This window comes from Bactrocera tryoni, chromosome 5 (genome assembly GCF_016617805.1).
Source record: "Bactrocera tryoni isolate S06 chromosome 5, CSIRO_BtryS06_freeze2, whole genome shotgun sequence".
Lineage (NCBI taxonomy): Eukaryota > Metazoa > Arthropoda > Insecta > Diptera > Tephritidae > Bactrocera > Bactrocera tryoni.
This window is the reverse complement of record NC_052503.1, coordinates 48,759,722-48,780,943: the sequence shown is the minus strand read 5'-3', so window position 1 is coordinate 48,780,943 and position 21,222 is coordinate 48,759,722. Positions and strand designations below refer to the sequence as shown.

Genomic DNA, 21,222 nt, shown 5'->3' with positions numbered 1-21,222 from the left:
TTAGAAATTTTTTATATTAAATTTTTTGCTTCTTGCTTTCTGCTTGCTTCGTCGTCGCTCTTGCTCTATACATGCAGTTATGTATATACGAATATTTGTTATTGTTGCTTACACCATTTTTATATTTTTATTATTAATTGCAGCTTTGGTCCCTCTGCGACCACTTCTAGGTATGTATGTATGTATGTGTATGCGTGTTGGTGTGAATACTTTTTGTTAAGTTGCTTTAAAGAGTTTTTTTTTGCTTTTTTTCTTGCTACATTTCACACACGTGTTTGTAGATTTACTGCATTTTACACTGTCTTTCTCTCTTTCTCTCTGTAATCTTCTACTTGTACACACATATTTAATTTTTACAATTTAACACTTTTGTAAACTTATCAGCTTTGAATTATGCAATTCGCTTTTTTATATTCTTCTTCTTTCTTTTTCATATTCTGCAACCTCTTTTAACTGCTTCGATTCGTGCGTGGCTCGCGCAGACCGCAGGAGCGCAAGTGTTGCCTTTATCTCCCTTATATTTGTCTACGCTTTTCTTCCACGTTGCATCTAAGTTGTGCAGTCGCCCTGACTGCATTTTCTGGCCGCACAAGTGTGCTGACACACCGTATTGCCACCTTTTAACTGCAAGCAGCTCCTTCGTGCTTCCAGTATCTTCGGCAGCGCTTTTCATGCTGCTCTGTTGTTCGCTGCAAATGTTGTTGCTACATTTAATATTATTTTTCTATCAATCCCGCTTCCCTCTTTGACGACTAGTGTTGCTCTAAACGTTCGGTTCACTCGTCTTGTCCCGTTACTCGCCTCACATCGTCTGTTACGTGCAGGAATCTTGTTGCCCGCTCGCATTGTGTTTGCTTTGTTTTGTGTTTGCTCGGTGGTGATGGAATGATTAGTGTGTTTCTCCTCGCCATTCACTTCTGCTTCTAATTTATCATATTTATTTTCCCCTATAACTTGTTGTTCTTCTTCTTATTTATCATGTTGCCCCTTAGACATTCCATTTAATTTACATTTATATTCCTAATAGTCAGTATCGTGCGCTGTTCTTTTTCCGCCTCTCCGCGCCTCGCTTGTGTTTTCCTGCTTTGTTGCACTTTCTCGAAAGTGTTGCATCCCTCTTAGTTGCATATTCTTCGTATGCTGGTGCACATTGAACTTAAAAATTAAAATCGTTGCTTTATCCTTAAATATTACGAGTCTATTAACATTATTTTATTATAATTATAATTATATTTGTCGCTGTCACTCTCTGGTTCTCTGTCGCTGCTGCTGCTGCATATCTCGCTCTAATCGATCTTACTGCGTTGCTGTTGTTCCAGCTGCATCCGCTGCTGCCAGCCTCCTGCTCATATTGGCTATCCTTAATTTTCGCAGCTTTTCTTTGTTGCTTTTGTGTTTACATTAATTAAATTTAAATGAAAAGAATTTGGTTAAGATGGGTGGTATTGTTGGCTGTTTTGTTGTTGTTGTTTTTGTTGTATTTATTATTTGTAGTTAATTAGTATCTACTTTTAGGCGGCTATGGCCTCATTTTGCCGTCATTCCCATTGGTGCGGCGATGGCGGCAATTCGGAAGGATGCGCTACAGTTGAACTGCAAAAGGGAAATTGAGAAAAGGAAAAACAAATTATAAGCAAACACTCCAGCTATTTTATGTAGTACAATACAATTTTTGTTTAACAAAAAAATATACGAAAAACATATAAAACATAAGCGAAACTTAACAAATAAAAAACAGACACAAAATTAAAGCAACTAATACAATACAACATATCTGCTACTAATACATACATACATATGTATAAAAAAACAAATTCAACAAAAACAATAAATAAAAAATATTGCTGAGTATAGAATTTCTACGGTATAACGGAAACGGAAATATTTCAAACCATAATTTGTTATGTTTGTAAAATGTGGTGTGGAACCGTTTAAAAAAAATCGTATTAATATAAATTGTTCCTTTAAGAATTTTTATGAGTTTGCGTTCTATCTACGTCGTAGAAATTTTAATTATTTTTTTTAATATTTTTTAGTTATTGTATAATAAAGGGACGATCGCTCTTCGTAATACAATTTAATAATTTTATAGGAAAAAATATGTATTTTTCTAGTTTTGGTTTTTTTAATACAATTCTAATTTTATAGGAAAAAATATGTATTTTTCTAGTTTTGCTTTTTTAAATATTTTCACACTGATTCTCACAACAATCATTAAAAATATGTATTTCATATATTTATATGTCTGCTTATAAAAACTCTTGAAATAATAGCAAACGTCACGTTTAAATGAAATTAGCGCCTAAACATTAGACAGATTAGAATACACTGCGCTTCATCCGTTTAGCACACTTCAGGTTTAAATAGTTTTGATCAATTTCTGGCAAAGCTAAAATTCTACTAAATAAAACCACCATTAGTTTTCTAAGTTTTTTTCCATATTTTTTATAATTTTCTTTGGAAGTCAATAAAAAAAATTAACAATTTAAATTAAGTCATCAGGTTAGCACATATAAATTTTTTTACATTCTTTAATATTTTAAGTGCAGCACATTTTTTTTAAATATACCAATGCGGGCAAAAAATAGTAGGATTTTGTTTATAATTTTGAAAGTCTTAATTCATTCTTTATATCTCTCGTTCTTATCATCCCGCTCAAAGTAATCCCCTTGGCTCCAATAAACTTGTGCCAACGGTTTTTCCAATCCACGAAACAGTTGTTACATTTAATTTTCGGAATAGCTTTTAATGAGCATAGCGATTCACGTTTAATGTCTTCAATTGACTCAAAACGGTTTACCAGCAGGGACCGGAGTTTTCTGAATAGCCAGAGTTCACACGGAGCTAAATCAGACGAATACGTTGGTTTTGGCACGATATTGGTTGAAAATTTGCCGAAAAACGCGCTATGAATCAATCGAGAATACGACGGTGCCGACCTCTTTTCACGAACAGCTTCGCGCAAACGAGGCATAACACTTAACCACACCTCGATATTCGAAAAAAACTTAATCAGGATTTTTGATCTGAATTTTTCGGCTTCGGTTAACCTTAGCCACGATATTCGTCCAATTGATCGGCTGTTTCCGGGTCGTTAGCATAGATCCAAGTCTCGTCACCAGTAATAATACGTTTCATGACATCCTGGTAGTCGGAAAGCATTGTTTCATAGACGTTAATGCGACGCTGTTTTTCGAAAAAATCGCGTGTTTTTGGAACCAAAGCATACCAACCCAATTGGCCTTTCAAAGTGATTTCATCAAAATTTAATGGAACTTCTTTGTTGAGTAATTTCACTCAACGTAAAAATCGCCGTATGCACTTTGTGTACTTCAGCAAGACAAGCGTATACTTAACAGGAATAATTATTTTGATGTGACATTTGGCACAGATGTCATTGACAGTCATACCAATCTAGAAAAACAAATTGTTCCGACTAATGGGTTTTCGCGCTAAATTTAAATTAAAAAGTCTCACTATTTTTTGCCCACAGTATTAACTAATTAAAACATTTGCATATTATTTTAGTAATGAGTAGATCGCCTCTTGTTGAGAATGATCTCAAAGATACAATTGGGAAACGAATCATAGAATTTTCCATTATAATTTTTAGGAAATTGATGACCAAGTATTTTTAATACCGCTAAATACCAACCATCCCCACATCCCACATGCAATGGAAAACATCGATGTCAGGTGAGTAATGTCCCACTGCATTAAATCAACGCTTCAATTCCATGCTTAATCACCTGGATAGTGTGAATCGGCGCTTAATCGTATCGTGTTTTACTTTAGTTGCAATAGTTTTAAATATGGAGCATTCCTTATTACCTTTGAACAGTAGATAGCATTTTCTTGGATCTATGCGGTCAATTGATGAGAGTTGGATGCTTTTCTCAAAATTACTCTCTTGTTAACATCGCAAATCACTTTATTGTTATCGCTGTTATTGTTCCGAATGAACTCCGACTTATTTTTAAAGAAATTTTATACAACTTTTCGACTTCTGGCAATTTTTTAATTAAAACAATTGGTGTCAATACGCACTCAAACTCCGAAGATAACATAAATTATAGTTATAGCAGTTGTCATGCTGATCATTTATAGTATATTTATTTTATAGAATTTACGACTTCTGTGCGTTATAAACTTCCTGAACAGGGTATAAAAATATATACAACTGAAACATTTTCTATTTTAAAATTTTTTTCGTCTTATCAGCGTTAGGCAGTGAAAGGAATTCATTTCAAAGGCAAACTCACGATTGATAATCAGCTGAGACGTTCCCCGGCTCAAAGTTAGCGAGTAACTGTTCTGTTAGTACTACAGATTTCATAGTTTATTGCATGAAGAGATATTAAAGCCATTTACGTTTGAATGGTATTCCAGCATAGATTATATTGAATAAATTAATTTTTACGGGTGATCCAAGTAGAGCTGCTTATTTCAATAGACATTGTTTCCGACATATCACGCGTGAGCCGTGTCAAGCTGTCATGTTATTTTTGTTCAGTATTGTTTGGTATTTTATCATGGAGGACTTACGCTTGACAACGCAACACTATCGCCCATCTTTAGACCCATCATTCATTATTGGAGGTCGCTGAGATCACGATCACGATCACGATCACGATCAAATAATCGGTTACTATGGCGCGATAACGGTAGGTCGAATATTAGACCGAATAGCCAGATCGTGCAGAGTCGAGTCGAACCAGCGAAAACGTAACCGTCAAAGGCTACCGTTATCGCGCCATGATAGCCGATTATTTGAACGTGATCGTGATCTCAGCGACATTTGGCTTCAATAAGATGGCGATACTTCCCACACATCGAATCAATCAATAGTTTTATTGAGAGAACACTTCGGTGAGAACACAATTTCGTATGATTTCACATCGTTAGACATTTTCCTGTGTGGATTGTTAAGTCTAAAGTCTATGCGGACAATCCCGCTTCGATTGAGATCTTGGAGCAAAATATCACGCGTGTCAGTCATCGAAAATTGGACTCAACGGATGGACCATTTGAGATTTGAAGAAATAATCTTAAAAAAATATAACTTTCTCGAATGATAATAAACATTCCACATTAAATTTGAAGTTTGCGTGCTTTTTCTTTAAGCACCTCGAAATGGATCACCTTGTATAGTTTATTACAAAATTTAAGGGAGTAGCATATTTTACAAGTTTATACTTCGAATATAAATTTATACATATATACAAGTATATTATATTTACAATAAACTTTCAAAAAAATATGCTGCTTTTTGCCTTATACATTTTCCGAAAAATAGCAAATTGTGAGCTTCTTAAATAATACCAAAAAAATGATGACTAAGTAACTGGTATTTTAAGACTTTTAATTAGCTATTTTCAACGCTAGAGTAGTGTAGCACTTTAAGGACATCGAACTTAACTTAAATGATTAAATTAGCTGTGTTAAATAATCAGCATTGAAACTCCAGTTGTGTGTGTGTTGAGAAAACACTTTTGCAATTTTTTAAAAATACAAAATTTTTATAGTAAATAAACGTAATTGTCTCAATAAGTGTGTTAGTATTGTGTAGCGTGTTAGTGTAAGTACAATTTAAATAACTAAAACTACGGAAATACACATACATACATACAAAAGTGTGAACTATGTTAAATAATAACTACAAAATCAGTGAAATCATAACAAACTAAATGATGGCGAGAGGTGACTAGCTTTCGCTAAACAACTACCAGTGATGAAAAATATAAAAAAACAAATATAAATAAGTACGAATAAAGCTGCAATTTAGTTTAGTTTAGTTTCGGTTAGTTGAGTTTAGTTTGGATTTTGGTTAAGGGCTAAGAAGGAGATAATGTAATAACTACTAATAATCACTGCTGCATTCTATAGCCTATGTTCTCGCGGCGTGTGGCAGATCATATTCACAACTATACATACATACAACTGCACAAAACGCGTTCGCCACGACACAATTTGTTGGACGGACACACCCATTTGGCGCCAGCTCGCCGGCAGCCATAGTTTACAGTAGTTAGTAATAAGGTGTATTGTTGTTGTACAATTTAGTAGCATTACGTTAATTGACGAATGATTGTTGTTGTTTTTGTTGTTGTTAGACGTTACACACACATGTTTGCGTTAAATTTTGAAAGTACACCACATCAGAGCGCGACGCAACAAGCATATATATTTGATATGTATGAGTATGTGTATGTAGCAGGCGATAACGGTACTATTTGGTTAGGTTGTTGGATTTAGTTAATAACGTTGGTGTGATTGGGTGTTTGTAGGAGTTGTATGAATGTATCTTCCATTAGACCTAAGTGACCGGGTCTAACTTTGGTATAAAGAGGCATTTACATAGAGTTACGTATATAATGGGTAAGTGGTTAATTATGTATATATGTATGCAAGTAATATTATGCCTAATTTTTTGTTCACTATTTGCTGTTGTTTCTAGCATTTATATAACCTAGCTCCCAATTATGTACACAAATATCATAAACTAAAAGGGAGTGAAATAACTTAAGAAAAGTTACTAAAATAAAATTTATTCACATTTTTGGTAGCGCTAAAACTATATATTATCTATATACACACACATACAAATACATACATACTTCTACTGCTAAATATACAGAATAACTAGATTTTAGATTAGGTTAGGTTAAGAGCTCGATCCTCGATGTTAGCTAGATAGCTAAGTGAGGATGGCACTGCGACCTAGGGTCTATTGAGCCCTATCCTCGAGGTTAAGAGGAGATCTCTATTGGACATATTAGATCGCCGGTTCATTGTGGTACTTAAAACTCTTGAACTAATCCTTAGCTGTGACAATTTCATATTTTTGAGTCGACTTCGAATATTATAATCATATTTTTATTGTTGAGTTATGCCTGGAATAAAGGACCCATAGACATTTTCTAAGGAAATATTTGAATCTTTCTGGTGTTTCTATGAATACATTAGAGGTGTGAGGTCTTTTATAATTTTTTTGATATTTAATTTGCAACCAGTTCTGATTTCTATAATACCAAATAACACCCAAAAAATTTGAAATTTTAAATTTTCACATAAATTTTGAGGTTATTTGAGAAAGGTGTTAAAAGAAAAGTTTTAGATCGTTTCATTACCTGCAACTTTGTATTAAAATTTTTTTCTATAGGACTGTTTGCTGAAAATTGAGCTTAATCGCTTTAACCTTGAAACCCAAAAAACTAACTAAATACCGATTACCAAAACAAGGCTGTTATTGTAAGTAATTTCTAATATCTTTATTCTGATGATCTTTGCTTCAGAGTGGCCGTAGTACCAGATGAGAATGAAAATACATATGTCTCAGTAAAAGGCTTCTGGCTTCTGGCAAAATATCTATGCTTTTGATTTCATATTGATCTTATGACAAAGCATTACAAAATTTATGATTAGACAGATTTATACAGTTGAAACACCCATGCTATGTGACACCAAAATTACTACTACAGTATGTATAGAAATGATCAGCGTGACTAGCTGAGTGTATTTAGCAATGTCCGTCTGTCTGTATATACACAGTTTTGGAGATATTGATCTGAAATGTTTCTCTAGCGCTTTTCAACAAAAAAGCTGCTCATTTGTTGCAATCACCGATTTCGAAACACTATAGACGAGGTAGCTGCCATACAAACTGATCGACTAACATCAAGCTCTTGTATGTAAAACTTTTTTGTTTGAGAAGATATCTTCACCGCATTTGACACATATTATTGCCCAAGAAAATGTTACAATCTACATATCGTGACCTTAAATGCAAAATAACATAACATAATTTTTCATAAGATTACAGGCGAAGGAAAAATGTTATAATACATAGAAACCACTCATATTGAAACATTATTTGAGTTTTGGTTATAAAATGGTTATATATAGGTTATCAAACACTCATATTGAAACAAAATTTGAGTTTTGGTTATAAAATGGTTATTTATGGGTTATTATATCCGACAGCGATTTTCGATTTTTTTTTTATGATACGTTGTTTTTGTATTTTAAGTGACGATATAAATAAATTTTAAATTAAATATTTCTGCCGCTTTTCCAAATTTCTTACTACAACCATTTATAAACTTTATACAACCTAACTTCACTTACTGAATATTAACCTAGCATTAAAATAATTGTTTTAATATATCTACACATATATATGTATGTACATTAAGAGCGTCCGTTTGAAAACGGGATATTTAATAAAAAATTTAGCGCTCAACAAAAACTCGGTTGCCCATAGAAATATTCCTTGAACAGTCATAAGCGCTTAAAAGTAGGTATCAGATGTGTTGTATTCAAGCAGTACGAGTACACCATGGCGTATGAGCAACACATAATTTACAATTCACTTGTATGAAGGCTCTGGTATTTGGTGTACAACTTGAAGTGCGTATAACTTTTAAATGGCTCTGTTTAAGGAAAAAACAATTAAGACCTTTTTTTGTAGAGCGGAAGATTTTGTAATAGTAAATTATTTTTCCAAAGTTGTAGGTTGTAAAAAATCAAGTAATTTACATAGCAAAAGAAACATGACTTAGGCAGCCTTCAAATTGCACAAAATGTGATCGGTTACATGGGATAATGCGCATTTGCAAAAAAAAAAAATCAAGAAGGCAAATAACGGACACTCGAATGTACATACGTACCTAAAGGTTAGTTAATCGCAATAATATTAAAAAAATTTAAAAATAAAAAAAAAAAAAAAAAAAAAAAAAAAAAAATAAAAAAAAATAAAAAGAAAATAAAAAAAATAAAAAATTAAAAAAAAATCGTTTACTAGTGCTAAGTCGTATTTATATTTTCTGTATTGTTCTGAAGATAACTCACAACCTAAAAAACGTACCACATTTTCCGAAACAGCACCTACGCACACAGACACACACACTATACCAATATAATACATATATACAGAATACCTACATATACATACATATCATATATGCAATGCTGTATCAGTAACAGCAGTATGTTGCAAATTACACTGTCTAACAGGTTAAGAAAGGTCATGATAGCTTAAGTGGTTGCTAAATAATGGCAAACATATAAAATAAAGTAACAAAAAAAGTAGTGAAAAGAAATCAAATACGAATTAAATATTAAACAGACCTAATTCAGAGATTTCATTTGTTGTATGCAGACAGATAGTGGTTGAATAAATTTCTTGTTGTTGCTAATTTGCTGAGCTGCAACGCCGCTTCAAACAATACAATGTAAATAAAAATGTTGTTGTTGTGCTCGACGAGTTCATAGTTGCACTAGACGCGCTGTGTTGTCATTCAAGATGTTGCAATGGCATAAATGTCATTAAAACGCACAAACACACACACACACAACCGATTGGCAATCACGAGCCACTACCCGTGGACTCATCGGCAGAATCCGTTCCTTCATCTTCGCTCTGCCAGCACAAGGTCAGATTTAGCGTGAAATCGAATGAGTCCATCAGCGGAGACACGGGCTTCTTATGTGTTGGCGGTGTACTATAGTCGAATGAACTGAAGCTGGGCAATTTGATGCAGGACGGTGTGCTTGCATTGCTCGCAATGGGTGGTGGTGAGTCCGCTAACGATGACGGCGTATACATAATGGACTTAAGCGCCGCATCAAGATCAAGTTGCTGTTGTTGACGTCGATCGATCTCCAGCTGTTGCATGAGCGTTATGCCGATGGGATTTCGCATGTTGCGCTCTTTCCGCAATTTCCTAACTTGCTCAACGTATCTATGTATTGTAGTTAAAAATGGTTTAGTTGTATGTGTGCACACAGCAATCGAATACACATTTATGTATATATATATATGTATATGTACACAAACAAACACACTCATTTGCATATGTATGTATTTTAGGTGTTAGAACGCGTCTAGTTCATTGACATTATTATCTTATTTTTTTACTGCGATTTTGTTTTTGTAATTTAAAAGTTAAATATTTTTGACGAATTTTCGCCGCAATCAATGCACGCACGGTGTACGGCACAAGCACGGCTAGCTATGTGGCGAAATGGCTTATCGTTTTCGCATTGACTTCATGCATGACACGCGGCGTTGCATACTTTACGGCTGAGTGCATTGAGCTGAGTTGTGCGTGATTGCGTGCGATTGCTATCTCTATAGCGCTCAAAGTTAACTGTAATGTAATGCATGTGGGAGGAGTACATTTTAAATATACGCTAAATACACTATACATATAACTGTATATATACATATATATATTGTATTTGTTTGCTATTGGCAAGCTTTTTTGTTGTTTTTCTTTTTCGTTTTTGTTTTAACAATTGGTTTTGCTTTTGTTGGCTGTGGTTTTCACTATATGACTTTTATTTTTATTTTTGTTGTTGTTGTTGTTGTGGATTTTTAATTCATTTTACGATTTGCGGTTTTCGATTTAACTTCTCTCTGTCTCTCTCGCTCGCTATTTGCAGCTGCAACTGTATATGTAACTGTATAACGGCATCTGCTGCACCGAACAGCGTCTCTAACAGCAGCAACAGCAGCAGTGGTTGCAGTAGTGGTAGTAGCAGTAGCAGTAGTAGTAGTAGTAGATTATCTCATTCTCATTGGCTTAACGCAAATGTAATTAAATTCAATAAATTTATTTTTAATAAAACTTTTATTAATTAAAGAATTAATTTACTATGAATGAATTCGTTTGAAAGCATGATTAAATAACAAATCGGTTGCAAAAAAGGTAAAATCATTTCGGTTTGGTGAATGGATTGCTGTGGTTGTTGTTGTAGTAGTGGCAGTGACAGTGGCAGTGGCAGAGTTGTTAAAAATGAAATCAAATGAGCTGCGACTCTGTGAGAGACAACACACACAAAGGACACAGTGTAAAGGAAGAAAGTGGAACAAAGTTGTAACGGATATGGAGTGTGAGCAGAGAATGCATGAAGAATTTTGAGCAGAAATTTCGACTAAAGATCACAAGGTACATAAGTGGCTACACCAAAAATGCGCACGAAATTTTAATGAAAGTTACGAAGGAATGAAATAGTAGATTTTAGTAATTAAAAGTAAAAATAAATGGCAAAATTATAATAATGAAACTCGTGTGTTAATAGTGCAGTGAAAAAATGGCACAAAGTGAGTAATGAGAGAGCCAAAAAGATGTAAAAAAATGAGAAATTAAAAAATAATATATGTATGTAACAGTGGAAAACAGTAAAAATGGTAAAAAAAAAAATTAATTAAAAATTAATTTAAATATATTAAAAAAAATAAAAAATTAAAAAAAATAAAAAAAAAAAAATAAAATTAAAAAAATAAAATTAAAAAAAATACGAAAAATAAAAAATACAAAAATCAAAAGAATTTATAAAAAACAATTTAAAAAATTTAAATAAAATAATAAAAAAAAAATATTTTTTTTAACTAAATAATGTAAAATAAAAATGTTTCAAAATGTGAAAAAGTTAAAGAGTTTAAAAACATGAAAAATAGTAAAAAAAAATAAAACAAATGCAAAAAACTAAACAATTTTAAATGCAAAAATGTGTTTCAAAATATGAAAGAGTTTACAAAAAATTTTTAAAAAATTTACAAAAATTTAAAAAAAAGTTGCAAAAATGTAAAAATTAAAATAAAAAAGCGAAAGAATTTTAAATACGAGATTTTCGAAAATGTAAAAAAGTTATAAATATGAAACAATAAAAATGTAAAAATTCAAAAAATATAATAAAACTGTTAAAATGTGAAGAAAAAATGTTTCAAAATATGAATAAGTTTACAAAAATTTAAAAAACAACAAAAATGTAAAAAAATAAAATAAAAAACTAAAAACTTTTTAACAAAAAATTTTCCAAAATTAGGAAAAGTTAAAAAAATATAAAACAATAAAATGTAAAAATTCAAAAAAATATAATAAATTGATTAAAATGTTAAAGTTTGAGTTTAAAACATGTAAAAAAAGTAAAAATGTCAAAAATAAAACAAAACTGGAAGCTTCTAAAAAAAAAAAATATTCTAAAATGTGAAAAAAGTTAAAAAGTAAAAAATAAAGAAATAATAAATAAATAATATAATTTTTTTTCCGAAATTTCAGAAAATCAAATCAAAAAATAAACCAAAAATCCAACTTACGAGTGTATGCATGGCTAAATAAAAATAAAAATCATATTAAAAAATGTTTACAAATGAAAAATGAAATCATAAAAAATTAATAAAAAAGAAATTTGAAATAAAAATCATAAATAATAATGAAAAAAATAAACAATTTTCGACATACAACTAAAAAAATATCTTGTAAAAAAAGTTTTAGTTTAAATGTATAAAATATTGCAGTTTTCAAAATAAAATTCAATAAAAAAATATGTGAAATTCGAAAAATATTGTTACACCAAATCGTTCAGCAAAAACCAAAAAAGTTGCAAAGCAATGTGAGTGTTAAAGTAAATACCAAAAAGGATTGTTAAGGTTTTGCTTGTTAAATTTATATAATTTCAACTGGAGGTTATTTTTTCTATGTTTCTGTTAGTTGCAAAATTATGGCGCGGAAATTCACTTACCTAGCAAAACTTTTGAAGGCCGCACTTTGCGGATTTATACAAAGTGGCACGCGTCCCGTTTGCAGTTGCTCCGCTATGAATTTGTGCATTTCCTCTGGAATAGACATAAGCGTGAGGTTAATACGGAATACAATGTATGCTTAGAAAAATATTATGGTAATAAAAAAAATTAAACAATAATAAAAAAAAAATAATAAAATTAAAAAAATAAATAAATAAAATAAAAAAAATAAATAAAAAAAAAAAATAAATAAAAATAAAATTACATTTAAAAAACGTACATCATATTATCGAAAAAAAATTGAAATTGCAATAAAAATTATGAAATAAAAAAATTAAATTGAATAAAGCGAAAATTAATAAAAACAAAATATAATAAAATAAAATAAAAAAAAATCAAATAAGTATAAAATAAAATACAATAAAATAAAATTATATTAAGTAAAAAAATAAATAAATCGAAATTTCAATAAATTAAATTTCAATAAATAAATAAATAGGTGTGGTATTTTCTCAACTATAAAAAAAATTAATTTGTAAATCTGCATATCCTATGCTTTAATTAAAAAAAAAAATTAAGTGATATTCGCCTAAATTTATGCAAACTTTCTAAATATAATTAATAATATTTATAATATACACCCTTCACGCGAGAATTGCATACAGCGACTGTATGTGCGAGTATAACCATCTAAGTATCGTTACTTAATAAGGAAAAGAGATGGCGAAAATTTTTATCTTGACTTTAAGCTTTACATTCTACGCTTTGCATGACACCTATGTATGTACATGCCATAAACGTCCGATCTGAACGATTTATTAGAAGAACATAAAAATTGAAAGTCTTGTAGACTCAGCTCGTAACACTGATCATTTATGTATATACTTTATAGGCTATCCGACGTCGCCAAACGTTTGTAAAATTATTTGTATTATATAACAAAATTTCTCTTAAAAGCATTGCCTACATTTAGGCAGTATTTTTTTCAAACTTCAAACACCAACAAACTGCTTTCGAATCCTTTTACTCTATTCCTTTTGAATGACAACTGTGCACTGCATTAAATTCAACGTTACCTTTAACTTGCTGCACCGATGTCAATTTACGCTCCCACAGATCATCGAATGGCTGACCAGCTGATGGCTCAAAATCGGGCGTGTATTGACGCATACCGGCCGAGGTAGTGAAACAGCATTTGCACATGCACGAGTGATAACGTAGACGCCCCTCGTCCAGATAGGGATGCGCCAGAGCATCCGTCACTGTGATGCGCTTATCCTGCATGAAGAATACAAAAGATTGTTAAGAAGAATGCGAGACATATAGTATAATGCACATAAATACTTACCGGATCGAAGACAAGCATTTGACACAGCAGATGCACCGCCTCGTGCGTCGCATGCGAACTGAGCGTGTACAACGCCGAAAATGATGGCAGCTTGGGTGCGCGACGCAGCATATGTGAGCGGGCGCCATCGCAGGCGTGACGCATATCCTCCATGGATGGTGTGCCCAGCAGCTCGGTGATCAGCTCCAGCTGTTGTACGGGATTCTGTGCCTGAAAGAGAATGCGACGACCGAGCAGTTCACCGAAAATGCAACCTACCGACCAAACATCCACCGCCGACGAGTAATGGCGTGCACCCATTAAAATTTCCGGTGCACGATAATATTGTGTGACGACCTCTTGTGTCATATGTTTGGCCTGATCGGGCTCCTCGACGCGCGCCAAACCGAAATCGCATATTTTCAGCACACAATTCGAATTGACCAGCAGATTGCCGGGCTTGATGTCACGATGGAGTATGCGCGCCGAATGCAGATACTTCAGACCGCGCAATATTTGGTAGAGGAACACTTTAATGTGATCGGCGGAGAGATGTTGTGGCGAGACGATTATCTTATGGAGATCTGACTGAAGAAGTTCGGTTATCACATATCTATATATTTGAAGTGAGGCGAAAAACAATACAAGCGACGAGTTGAGGAAAGCCGACGTGGGTGTGATTCAAAGAAAAATATAAAAAATTCTAAATATATACATATGTACAAACACACATACAAAAAACATAAAATGTATGAAGAAAGATTAAACTTTTGTACAATTAAAATGGCTGCTAGTGTTTGTGACTGTGTGTGTGCGAAACGACTGCGCCTTCAACAGCAATTGTTGACTTAGAAAACTTGCCGATTTAGGGCACTTACAATCGCCCATCAAGCTGTACAAATACAAAGTTCAGCAGCGAGTGCGCCGCACAATGAGTGCCAATAGGACAAACTTTTTCAATTAAATCGCATTGATTTCATCCATTTGCTTTGATGTTGACGCGCAGTATTGTTGTAGTACCAACGCAACTTTTGGGCCGCCAACTTTCACAGCTTTCTACTTGAACACGCGCATTTGACTGCCTGCCTGCGACAGCCTTGAACCGCCGGAAACCGCAGAATTACGACAAAAGTGGCTGTGGAAAATTTAATTTCCCCCATTAACATTTCGCACACACACACACACACACACAAACAGAGAGCCGCCAGACAGCAGCAGCTTTGGCTTAATCTTCAATGAATTCTAATTAAATGGAATAAAAATGAGCCAGCGCATGCTAAAAGCATACATTTGCTCGAGTATTGTGCTAATTTCGCTGCAGTGTAAAACAACCGTTACAAAATACTCAAACAGTGTCAACGCGTGTGCAGGCATACGCCTGTTGCAACAACGTGCTTGCTTCTATGCAGCAGTGGCAGCAGCTGGCATGTGGCGCAGGCATTGCAGTTTTGTTGCCCCTAAAAGCAGGCAATACCTTGCAACGCCACTGAGGTCAGTTACTCTGGCTGACGCCGAGTTCTGGCTTCGTGTGTCGCTGATTGATGGCTCGTTTGGCTGGGTTGGCTCGGCTGTGCCGGTCCGCCTTATTGCCTTAATACATTTCATACTCTTGCCGAGCGGAAAGGTGAAATATAACGTAAAGACAAAGATAAAACTCCTTAAAAAAAGATAAAAGTAAAGCTTGAATGCAGCCAAAGCTATGCCGTAAAACTTTTAATGGTGCACAATTTCATTTCGGCATAAAAGTTACAAACTCTGATTTTATGCACCTATTAAAATGCTCAAGATAAAGTTGCATCTATGAGTGATGCGCTCGGAGTGAAGAGAGTTTTATTTAAATTAAATTGAGTTGGATGCTTAAAAGGCATACTTAGTTGATTTCGAATGCGAAAGACGGCGCGGGGAGTTTCATTAAATATTATTATTTATTTATTAAGATTTAATATCTTAATAGTTAATATCTTATAGTTAAATATTTATTTTTTGAATATTTCTATCGACAGTTAAAAAAAACAATAGTTTTAATCGCAGTAAAAATGCTTTAATGCCTTTAAAATCAGTTTCAGTTTGTCAAAATTTCGCAAAAACAAGAAAATATATTAACTTCGGCTGCACCAAATCTATAATACCTTTAAAAACTGGTACAAAAACTTCTATATCTTGATTTGGATCCGTCAGTTTGTTTGGCAGCTAAATTTTATAGTCAACAGAAATCGGCGGTTCAGGCAAATAAGCCGCTTCTTGGGAAGAAAAGTTCGTGTGCTATATTTCGATCGATTCTAAGCAGTACCTTACATAACTTCACAAATTTCCACGAAAATTATACACAAATATCGAAAGGTTATAAAACGTTGCCTACATTTCGGCTGAATAAAGAATGAGTTGCAGAGAAAAAGTATTGCAGAAACCTGGAACAGAGCTAAATTCAAGCTATGTAGATTGGTTAGATAGAATGGCATTTAGGCGGCCCATTATGATACCAGCGGACTTAAAATCTTTTCACTCTATTGTCTGCTCTCTGAACCACTGCGTGTTGCTGTTGAAGTTCATGAGTACGAAAGGTTTTATCGGTGCAACTTCCAAGACGTCGTCCAGAAAGACACGACCGATGGTTGCGATTTTTTCCTACCGGTTCCCACTAGAGTCGGTTCTAAGTAACCGGAACCGGTCAACTGGGTCCTCGAATATACTTCAGAAATGTTTTCTGCCGCTACAACATTATTTTCCTATACAAAGGCGCTCCAACGCATCGATTATAGTTTATAGTCTACTAGTTATATGGGCGTTACTCGTCTCTTGACATGTCTGCCATTTAGACAGCGGACCTTTAGAACTCCTACTTGAGTTTTTATTTATATTATTACTTTTAAACTTAAATAGTCATGTACCTGTGCCGCCCATATTCCATTCATGGATCGACTCCACCGAGGATCAGTTATATTTTTAACACGTTCGTCGATTAAATATCTACAAGTAGCCAGAGGTATATTAATTCCCTTTTTCCCGGAGTCTAATTATAGGGAATGAGAATGCCAGTTTTGGCTAGTTCATCTGCTCATCTCAAACCGATAAAGCTGAATTTTTTTCAAAAAGGGTACCGTAAACAGGTCTATTTGGACATGCTTGATCGTGCGAATTCCGATCACACATTCATGATGAGATGAGTTTATGAGTTATGATATGCAAACAAGTCAGTAATCAACGGAATGGAGGAAAAAACGAGCCGAAACCAAAAGGAAAAACACGCCAAAGCCCCTCAAAAATCATGGAGATGTTCATTGTTTTTTTGATATTCGGTTAATAAGGAATTATGTATATTTAGCCGTATCGAGGTGTTTGCGTTAGAACATCCGTCGAAAACGGCCGGGATTGTGGAAGAACAATTCATGGATTTTACACACAGATAATGTACCGTCGCATCGAGCCACGATTGTGTTTCAAAACCAAAAATGTAATGAATACAATCGTATTTACCAGATTTGGTAATTTTTTCTTGTTCTCTAAACTGAAATTGCCGTTCCGTGGAACCCGTTTTCAGTCGATCGAAGAGGTAAAATAAAATTCGCTGAAGGAGCTGAAGGCCATCCGAAAAAGTGCTTATGAAAAGTGTTTTCAAACCTGAAAAAAGCGTTGACATAAGAATATTACATCCGGTGGGGATTATTTTGAAGGCGACAAAATAAATATTGCTGCGGCATTATGTCACCCTAATGGCTGTAGGGCATGCTACCGATGTCACAGACGTTAAACGGAGATACAGAAATCTGGTAAAACTGATTATCGAGAGGTACTACTTTTTGTACATACATATGAACAGACTCATGTTTGAGTCACCACGTCAGTTCACAATATAATGAGTACGAAGAAAACTAACTGTAATTGAAAATATTAAAATTATGGTACTTTCAAAGAGTGGAATGAGTGAGCCGCCACTTCGCTTATGGCTGCGCCGCTGACTCAAGCGGTAAACTAGTTAGCCAACTTGCGTTTCCGGTGCAAACGCGAATAATAAATACTGTGGTAGAAAACTGAATTGAGGGCCCAGCTTTTATTTCTAATTTTATGCAATCTTTGTTTTGGTTTTTGTTCGCATAATTATGCAACTCTCTTCTGTGGCTCGATTTGTCTATTATTTACATTTGCGCAAGTTCAAAGAGATAGTTAAGCATTGGAGCTTACTGCTGCTCTTCTGCTTTCCTTTCATATTCATTGTATTGTTAGTGTTTGTGTATGTATTTTTTGCGTGATTATAGTCTTTTGTTGGTTGTTATTATTGTTTTTATTATTTTTTGTTTGAAAAGGATACATTTCTTGGAAGAAATCCAAATGAGGTGGTTGTAAAATGTCCAATGCTGAGAGTACCTGCAAATAGAAGAAGACAAATCGTGTTATAATGAGTTCAGTTTAAGCAGAATTACAGAATTATAAAGTACAAAGTACGAAGGCGGAAATCATAATTAAAGATAGTGTTTTATCGAGGCAGACAAAAAATTCTTACAAAATTAATTGTTTTGCAGAAATGTTTTTCATAATTAATTATGACAAGAAAGCAATAGCAAAGTAATGCATTTGTAGCAGACAAAATAGAGAGCGAGAACGCTTAGACTAAGAAATTAATCACAAAAAATAAACAAATTTGTTGATTTTTCGTATTTTTCTGTCCTTCTCGTGTTTTATAAGCGTACGCCGCAAGAATACCTAACAAAATAACGAACAACCTGAAAATCTACAACAGAAAGCCGAAATTTTCTCGAGTTCAGGGAGGTTAACCGGTTAAACAGATTGCTGAAAAATTGCTTCATTGTTAGTGGGATTGAAATATGATAGAGATATTTTCTCTGTTGTGATCAGATCGATGTTGTGAGAGCTCAAAAATGCTGTTGCTTCAGTTAATGTGTGAGAGCTCGCATTATAGTGGTGAAGATTAATTCGTTTTCGGCGGTTGGTTTTCCTGATTTCTTGAAATGCAACTGGCAAACAAATGGTTACGTAGCACTCAGTATTTACTAATCTGCGTTGTTGTAGTATTATGATTGCACGATGTTCAGTTTTTCCCAAAAGCAGATAACCATTTGCTTGATGTGCTTCGTGTGCGCTCAATTTTTGTTGGATTCGGCTTATCGGCAACACCCATCCTGTCAAGTGCTGTTTACTTTCGGACTCATACCTATAAATCCACGATTCATCGCCTGTCACGTTGTCATAGACATGTTGGGAGGCATGGCGATTGTATTTTTTTAATATTTCTCTCGAGCAATCGACACGAGCCTTGTTTTGAACGATGTGTGAGATCAAACGTGAACAATTTTTTTTACAGTCAAATGTCCATGTAATGTGGAATGTATGCTGGATCTACGACCTCGATTGGATTCATCATAACATCGAAAAACACTGGTCTTTGATGGACCTTTTAGCCAAAATTTTTATTAAGCTCATTGAAGCACTATTGCTGGCTAATCCGCGTTGAAGGTTGTGAAAAATAATCGCTTGAAAATGTTAGCAATTTAATTGAATTTTTTTTGGGATATGAATATTTTAAGTTACTGTAAATAACACAAATAAGGCTTAAGTGTCTAAACGTTCTAAATATTATAACAACAAAAATTTAAACCTTTCTACACGCTATCTACACACAAAGTAACCGTTATAAAGGAATTTAAAAGTCTTTTTTATAGATTTTGCAATAAGAAATGCAACAGCGAAGAGCATTACAAAGGCGCAGCCGAAGTTAACATTTTTTTCTTTTCAGCAATATATTTCCAAACGGCGTTTGAATATCCGATTACTGAGAGCTTCTAAGAGAAAAACTGTCTAAAAATAAACAAAGGATAAAAAGGAAAAATCACATGAAGCCAAATTCAGTGAATATAGTGGTTGATCGATGGTATTCATTGCGTGTTTGGCTTTAAATTCGGTCACAATGCTGGCACGATGAGAAAAAAATTCAGCTTTATCGTGATAAGTCAAGCAAGAACACGTTTCATAGCCAAAATATCCACCATACGAATCTTTGGAATGGACTCGCAAACGATGTTAAGCACCATATCCTTCACTTTTTTAATCTCAGCTGAATCGAGAGGACGATGAACGCGGCATGTCTTCAACGATCTCTCGACCGTCTTTGTACCAACCGTAGGCTTGTGTTTTTGATAAGACTGAATCACCGTAAGACTTTTCCAACAAAAACGATTCCGCGCACGAAATTTGGCTAAAGCCTCTTCATTGAGTAAATTAACCAATTTTCATTGCATTAAAGCCTCTTCATTGAGTAAATTAACCAATTTTCACTAATCGTGTGGGCGTAGCCTAGCAAAATGCTTGTAATAATTGGAATTCCACAAAATAATAAAACTCTAAATGCTGCTTATCGTAACAAATTGTATGGAGATCCGATATATGAATGTTATAAGTAATGTGTATGACTCAATTACTTCTTAAGTTATTTTTTCTTTTTCAAAAAAGAAAAGTAGTATTATGTAAATCAAAATTGTGAGTAAAATGTCAGAATGGTGCCATAATACGCATAGTTTGTATTGCAACATAATTTGCGCCAACCTATTAAATTAAACATAAAAGATAAACATAATCGTTTGAAGTGTTTTTTTATTATTTTACTTTTATTTAAAATCAATAAAATCGAATTGGCAGCTTGACCTACTTTTGATGAGTTTAAAACCATTTCGGAGCAAAGGCTATATATTTGACATTAAGCGAAATAATAGTGGCAAATGCTGCCAACAGCGCGCGAGAATTGAAATAGAGCTATGAATGAGATTAACAACGAAAAACGGAACACCATTTAACCCCGGAGCTAAGCAGCCAAAGATATCAACAAAGGAAATAAACATTAAATGCTTGTCAAGTTTTATAAACTTCGCGTCTGTAAATGTCAATAAAGTCGCAAACATTGCTTCAAGTTGCCGCGCATAATTGCTAGCAATCAACAACTGAGTCTGTTTGTGTATGTGTGTGTGTGTGTTTATGTGTCGCTGGTGGTGATGGTAGTTGGCAGTGGCCAAGAACCTTCCACTCGTTTTTGCCGTCGTCATAAAAATCACCCTTGAAGGCAGCTGGGTAGACAGGCGACAGCAATGTTGCAAGCGCGATGTTGCAAGGAATGCTCGACTGTGGCAATGTGGCTAAGGAAAACAATGACCAGCGCGCAAATGTAATGATTACAAAAACGGCAACAACAACAAAAAGAGTAGAGGGAAAAATCAAACAGATTTCGAGCGACTTTATTTGTTTTGTTGGTGTTGTTGGGCGCAATCGTTAATGGACAGGACCGGCAAAAGCAGGAAAGCAGCAACAACAACTAACTGAGTCACCAGCAACTAAGCAGCTGAGTGACTATAAATACGAATAG

At 34.0% G+C, this 21,222-nt stretch overlaps 1 protein-coding gene across 3 annotated transcripts in view; it reads right to left on the bottom strand.

The window, feature by feature from the left end:
- Nucleotides 1–418: 418 nt before the first annotated feature.
- LOC120777376 (serine/threonine-protein kinase NLK2) overlaps nucleotides 419–21,222 on the bottom strand; it is a 285,060-nt gene continuing 264,256 nt past the window's right edge. The window contains exons 3-8 of one of the 3 annotated variants that reach the window (XM_040108665.1): nucleotides 18,163–18,218; nucleotides 13,878–14,469; nucleotides 13,606–13,807; nucleotides 12,529–12,622; nucleotides 9,130–9,743; nucleotides 419–1,593 (exon numbers count right to left, since the gene is read on the bottom strand). In XM_040108665.1, the coding sequence (XP_039964599.1) occupies nucleotides 9,368–9,743; nucleotides 12,529–12,622; nucleotides 13,606–13,807; nucleotides 13,878–14,469; nucleotides 18,163–18,218 (1,320 nt within the window). In that variant the 3' untranslated portion in view covers nucleotides 419–1,593; nucleotides 9,130–9,367. Of the gene's footprint in view, nucleotides 1,594–9,129; nucleotides 9,744–9,843; nucleotides 10,152–10,383; nucleotides 10,586–12,528; nucleotides 12,623–13,605; nucleotides 13,808–13,877; nucleotides 14,470–18,162; nucleotides 18,219–21,222 lie in introns of those variants that run through there. The other 2 variants (XM_040108667.1, XM_040108666.1) reach the window with 2 other exon arrangements.